A 6,946-nucleotide genomic window follows, 5' to 3' on the forward strand; every position below is an offset into this window, starting at 1 on the left:
TTTATATATATCTCGCTTCATACTTATTAACAAACCACGCGTAGCCCAGTTGGTTGGCTGTGTCCGGTTGGGTCAGGTTCGGCCGGAGGTCTTGGGTTCGAGTCTCACCTTCAATATTTTTGGTCAAAACTTCTTTCTTTTTGTAAACATACTAAACGACCTCCGAAAATTACGTAAAAATACTCTAAAAATTCCTAAAAATCTCTAGAATTTTTCTATAGCATTTCAAAATATTTTTGAATTATTTTTGGAGCTCAAAATGATGAAATTTGGGTCGTTACATTTAGTACACATCCTAACACAAGGGGCGTGCACCACCAAGTAAGAAATCTTGATAGTGAAATGAGAGTTGTAAAGAAGAGGATGTTAAGGTAGATGTGTGGACATACGAGAATGACCATAATAAAAAAAATGAGAGCATTAGAAAGAAAGTCAGAGTTACATCTATTGAGAGAAAACTCCGAGTGAAACATTTAAGATGGTACGAACATATACCTAGACAACTAATAAATGCTTCAGTTAGATGGTATGAAATTATGACAAATATGCATACCAAACGAGTAAGAAGAAAAGAAAGATCAAAAATGACTTGGCTAACAATAATAAAATAAGATAAATTTTATTTAAGTATAAATGATGATATAATAGGAGATAAGGCCAAATTGTGTAACATGATCCATATTATCGACCCCACCTAGTGAAATAGAACTTGATTGTTGTTGTTGTAGTTATTGACTTGTTGTGTTCCTATATTGGCAATTGCAAGGATGCATAAAAAATTATAGAATTCTCAAAAGGCAAGTTATAAGTTGACTTTATGATTTATTTTTTTTCACATAATTTTAGGACGAACTATGAGAGATGTCTAGAGTGAATGTAATTACTTTGATGTAATTTGAGAGCTAATATCACAATGGTATTATTTTTTAAGATCCTACACTATAATTATGCTATACTTTGAATGTGACACTGTGGTGATTGACCGGAAAGGATAAAATGAGAAATAAATGCATCTTTTGATTTCAATTATTGTTATTATAATTCTAATAACTACAATAATTAGTATTAAAGTAAATCTAAAATAAATTAATAGGAGTGTTAAAAATGGAACCGATCTGACGATCTAATCCAAATCAACTTAAAAAAAAATTAAGTTCGAGTTGAGCATTTTCGAGTTTGAGTTGGGTTCGGGTTGAAGAGTTTTCGGATTGAAAATTTTCAGGTTGGGTCGGGTTGGGTTCGGGTTGACCCGGGTTGACTCAAATATAAGGTTTGGTGGATTTTTTGGGATTAAATTAAATTTTATTTCAAAAATTAAAATATTTTTATGTATATTAATATCAATATTAGTATGATAATAATGAAATATTGAGATAAAAATAAAGAATTATAGGTAAAATAATTCATAAAAAGTCATTTTGAATTGAATTTTCAAATTACACGGGTCGGATTCGGGTTGATCGGATTGGTTGGATTCGATTTCGAATTTAAGAGTTTTGGATTGAATTCAGATTCGAATCAGATTAAAAAAAAAAATTCAACTTGATCCAATCCAACTGGATCCATCTGAATTGATACCGTTATAAATTAACTTGCAAACCCCTAGACATACTTATTGCCCTCGTGACCTAGCCTAATTGTTGGAAAGACTAGTGATTTTCTACCGGCAGTTTGATTTGATTCATAAGCACGTCTATTCCTTGCTTCCTTCTTTCTTGACTCGTCAACATTGTTGTTTTCCATTATATAATTTTCCTTTGAGAAAAACCACACTGTAGCCATACAGTTCATAGCAATTTCACCGTGGCATCAGCGTTTAAATCTGAAAGTAGACCACCGTACGACTCGCTCTTGGACTCGTCCAATCGGTTCCGGGTCAAACTTAAAACGCGCCTCCGGCCAACACAACGACGGCGGCCGCCACATCACGCGCTCATAAAACATATTTTATTTTTATTTCATATATTACGAGAGAAAAAAAAACATAAGTGGGAGTTTCAATTTTTTAAAAATTATATTTGCTCAATCAAATTTAAATTTAAATTCAAATTTAATAACAACTAATCAAAAACAAGTCACCATGTGAATCATGAACGCCCTATATTATTATTAGATATAATTTATTATTATTATTATTATTATTATTATTATTATAAAATATCTCTATTTTGTTTTTTACTCCCTACATGCTTATAAAAAATTTATTCTCAACCTCTATATCTAAACTTTTCGTTACTTAACTCTTTAATAAATATTGATTTATCTAATTATGTTTATATTTTTAATTACTAAAAATTTAAAATAAAATAAAATTTCTCTTAAATTCAATACATTTAAATTAGAATATAATATATTTTTTATTAAATTGAGTACGATTCTATTTTCACATGATCAATCGATTGATATATTTAATTTTAATTTAATGATGTTGAATTTTAAAAAAATTATATTATTATTTTATATCAGAATTCCTTCATATTTTTTTATAGTAAAAAAGTCTAATATTAAGTATAATTATTCCTAAATTCAGTATCATGTAATTATAATCGAATATATCAAGTGATTGGTCAGAAAATATACTATATTTTAATTTAAATATATTACAAAAATTATATCTTGTTTTAGATTTTTTATACCTTAAAAAAAAATTAGATAAATCAAAAAAAAAATAAAATATATATATATATATTATAAGAAGTTGAAAGAAAAAAATGTTTATACGGGCAATATAATTTTTTTTAGTGTAGGAACTGAGTAAAAAATTAGGTTTACTATTAAAGATTTTTAGACAATTTATCGTTAATTTATTAGATTTAAATTTAGGTGAAATTTGTTGATCGAATCTTACGAGGCTTCCAGATATTCTCGAGGTCTGCCTTGTTCTAGGAAGCAACGAGAGAAGGAACAAACGCGGACAAGTTCTAAAATCCACGTCGATGCTTTCCGCAAAATTAATTTAAAAAAAAACTAATTAAGGCAGGCGAGGCGACAATAGATCCTTAGTTCCTAAGTATATCTCGTCGGAATTTAGTTAATGTTCAAGCGCGTCTAATAATAATAATAATAATAATTATTATTATTATTATTATTATTATTATTATTATTATTATTCTGCTAAAGTAAAAAAAATAAAAAAAATTGCCATGTATTTATCAATTATTAGAACAGCAACCTGAAAGGCACGTGCGCGGCGTGGAATGCAGATAAGTGTGTAAAGCTGGCAGATGCCGTGTTGGCAGTTACCACTACTAATTACACCGGCTCTCTTCTCCTCCTTCTTAAACCCCTTCGCTGCTTCCTTCGCTTCCCGGCCATCTCCTTCTCTTCTTCTTCCTCCTCCTCCTTCGCCGTCATGGACTTGTTCGACCGCGCTAAGGCGGTGCGCCTCCGTAGCTACCACGGCAAGTACCTTACGGCCGACGAGGACGAGGAGCACGTCACGCAGAGCCGCAACGGCTCCGCCTCGGGGGCCCGCTGGGAGGTCGAGTTCCTCCCCGACCGCCCAGCGCTCCGCCTGCGAAGCTGCTACGGTCGCTACCTCGCCGCCTCCCCCGAATCCTTCCTCCTCGGTTTCACCGGAAAGAAGGTCGTCCAGCTCCTGCCCTCCCTCGACCAATCCGACCCTTCCTTAGAGTGGGAGGCCTTTCGCGAGGGCTTCCAGGTCAAGCTTAGGAGCCACGCCGGAAAGTTCCTCCGCGCCAACGGCAGCCTCCCGCCCTGGCGCAACTCCGTCACGCACGACCTCCCCCACTACACCGCCACACAAGATTGGGTCCTATGGGACGTTAACATCGTCGAGATTCTTCCTTCTTCTTCTGCCGCCGCCGCCGCCACTGTGAAGCCTAAACTCGCCCCTCCTGCTGCCTCCATAAAGCGGCCCCCTTCTCCGCCTCCTTCCCCTCCTCGCCCGTTGCAGCAGAAACCCCCTTTCGCCGCTGATATTTCTTCACCTTCTGCGACTTTTGAGCCAGATGACCTTCACGAAGCTTCCTTCTCATGGTCGACCTCTTCTTCCATCTCCGATTCTTCTCCTCACGCCTACACCGTTCACTCTCAGCCGTCCTCCACTCCACAGGTCCGGTCCTTAACATGTGCATATTCTAGTTAATTTTACTTGCGATATAACTATGTGATCCACCCCGATTAGTGAACTTGTTTACGTTCATTATGATATTTGTTCATTCATTGTTTCTCCTTTCTAGTTGTTGATCTATCTTTGAAGATTCATGTGAAATCATAAATATAAAAACACTTGACTTTTGACGCTAGTGTTAACCAGTCAAAACTTTGAAATTCTGAATTAGATAAACTCTAATTTTGGTTCCTCCCTCATGTCTATAAACATTGAACAAATATTTTGGCTTGCAGAAATACCCTTCTTTTGCTGCACCAGCTCCAGTCCCAGCTGTGGCACCGGCGCCAGCAAAAACACCAGCAGCGGCACTTTCTCGGACCATCTACTACACTGTAGCAGATGACCGTGGCAATTTAGACGATGATTTTGAATGGCCTTCCATGACTTTTTCGGGAACAAGTGTGCCCGAATTGACTAAAATTTTGAAGAAGTTGACAATGCTGGATGATATAATCGTGTGCACTCGCCACCCTCTAAGACACAACCTCAGTCCTGTTTATTTGCAGCTACCGCCAAACAATAGAACGATGTGGCTTGTGGTGGTGGATGCTGAGTCTAGCTGTGAGTACTACTAAACTTCATGCATTATGGTATAATTATGTTTTTTGGGTGATAAAAATTATTTACGTTAGGCCTTGGCTCATTAGATAATTACAATAATTGAACTTGTACATTCTATATCTTTTTTATGCTTGCTCATTTCTTAAAAGCATTTCTCGGGAGGCACAGAGCCTACCTATGAATCCCTTCTTATTGTCACCCAAGAGTTCTGAATCTTTCTGACATTATTCATAATGGACAACTAATTAGTGTTTAAAACACAGAGCATGAATGATGAATATCTCTGTGTGAGTCTTTCTAAATATAGTCTATCCTGATAAATAACCTGAGTTCTTCTCTTAATAAGTGCTCTCTAGGAAAAATTTCTCTACTTCTCTACTTCTCTACGATCATCATGCTGAGTATTCCATAATTTAAAACCTTCTTTGTTAAGAATTTTAATAATTTAGCGGAGCTTATCATCATTCCATTCATATCTTAGTCATCTTCTAGTTATTCATAATACCTCAAAACACTTGGCATAACTTAGTACAAATGAATTGAATCAGACATGAGATTCATAAAAGATATCACACTTACAATAGTGGAGAGATCTTATTATTCACAACTTTCTTTTTTCTAAGCTTGTAAATGCATTTCAAATCTTACTGCAAGCTTTCTAATTCTTCATCATAAAATTGCTAGTTTTAGGCGCACCTTTTTGGATTTTGGCTTGCATGTGTAAGCACCCTGCAATTGCCTTACTTTTGATATCTTGGGTCGCACTTCTTCGGGAACAAATTCTGCATATTCTATTTTAGAACTGCAAATAAAATGGTGGCTTCAGGCAAGACAATAAGTTGATATGGTCATTAATATGGCAAGTTGACCAGGACAAGTTGCAATTTCCTAGTTATTTGCATAAATGTTGCACGCTGCATATTTTTGACTGAATTAATTGTCTGCTCCATTCTGTTTCTATTCTATTCTATTCCTCCTCTCTCAAACTCTTAACGGTATTTGTTTTCAATCTGACATTTCAGTTGGTAGAAGCTTCGATATCTGAAAGCGCATCTATGCTAAATTCTGAGACAACATTCTTGCCTTTTCATTCTTTCCAAAGCATGTCAAATGCTACTATAGTAACTGGAAGAGCCTGCTCTTGCCTTCAGCTTATTCTATGATTCATATCGGTTGATTTCCTACACGAGTCAACGATGTAGAAGGCTGAAATCATCAAGGTACATGGCAACCAACCTACAGATGGGTCCTTGTACGCAATATAGTTTGAAATTTTGTTTCATTTTATAGATATATAGCTTTGAACAAAATATACATGTGTAATACTTGGAATACTAGGAAATGGTATTGGTGGATAAGAATAGGAAAGATTGTAATTTGTACGTAATTTTTGAGAGCTTGTGTTTTTTTTTATTGTTCTAAAAGGTAGTGGAATTGAATTCGGATTGCTTTGCCCAGTCAGAATTATACTGCTTTAGTAATGACAATTTGTTGGATTGTGACTCATCTCTAAGCCACTCAAGCAACAAGAAAGTTTGTCCAAGTTTCCAAAGTTCTAGTTTCCTGTGCAATCAACAAGAAAAAAAGCTCTTTTCTCTTTTGTTGTTGAAGTAGAAAAAGATTGCGTGTTTGAATCTTTCGGTTCATCTCCTTTTTTAGGCTTGCTTGTTGCTCATCTGTTCGTGTATGGTTGTGAATTTTGCTGTGGTTTCCCTACTTTTCCTTGCTAAGTCGTGTGCGTTACGTTTGCTCGAGGCTTCGTGTCGATTCATATTATCTTGATGTTTTCTACCTGTCATTTAGTTGATCTTGCAAGATTAAAAAAAAAAACATCAGCTATTAACGATGAGTTTAGCGATGGGATGTTTAATTTCTGTCTTTATATAAGGATGAATTTACATATCTGTCGTTATTAATAATAATTGGATGCTAAATTTTAATTTTTACCATCGGACTAGTGATGGATGTATGATATATGACTCTAGCTAATAATGATGGCATATTTAATTATCTATTGTTAATAGCGATAATTTATTTAATTATTTATCGTTAATAGTGATGGATAATTAAATTATCCGTCGCTATTAATGACAGATAATTAAATATGTTGTCGCTATTAACAACACATAATAAAATATTTCTTCGTTATATTTTCTATATATGCGGATTGAATCTTTTGCCTGTAAATCGAAACGCAAGATAATTTAATTATCCGTTGCTAATAGTGATGAATAATTAATTAAAATCCGT

The 6,946-nt window shown here is 35.0% G+C and overlaps 1 protein-coding gene across 1 annotated transcript; it reads left to right on the forward strand.

Moving 5' to 3' along the window:
• The first annotated feature begins 3,271 nt into the window (after positions 1–3,271).
• On the forward strand, positions 3,272–6,157 carry LOC122001348. The gene is made up of 3 exons (XM_042556057.1): positions 3,272–4,075; positions 4,369–4,696; positions 5,719–6,157. Exons 1-3 carry the CDS (start codon positions 3,353–3,355, stop codon positions 5,739–5,741), a joined length of 1,074 nt encoding a protein of 357 aa, XP_042411991.1. The 5' UTR covers positions 3,272–3,352; the 3' UTR covers positions 5,742–6,157.
• The last annotated feature ends 789 nt before the right edge of the window (positions 6,158–6,946 follow it).

Source organism: Zingiber officinale, chromosome 7A, assembly GCF_018446385.1.
Source record: "Zingiber officinale cultivar Zhangliang chromosome 7A, Zo_v1.1, whole genome shotgun sequence".
Lineage (NCBI taxonomy): Eukaryota > Viridiplantae > Streptophyta > Magnoliopsida > Zingiberales > Zingiberaceae > Zingiber > Zingiber officinale.

Bases quoted from the DNA above. Each gene is read 5' to 3' on its own strand.
- LOC122001348 (XM_042556057.1), top strand. From the start codon at position 3,353: ATGGACTTGTTCGACCGCGCTAAGGCGGTGCGCCTCCGTAGCTACCAC. The intron at 4,076-4,368 runs GTCCGGTCCTTA...TTTGGCTTGCAG, and splicing joins AGCCGTCCTCCACTCCACAG to AAATACCCTTCTTTTGCTGC. The intron at 4,697-5,718 runs GTGAGTACTACT...CTGACATTTCAG, and splicing joins GGTGGATGCTGAGTCTAGCT to TTGGTAGAAGCTTCGATATC.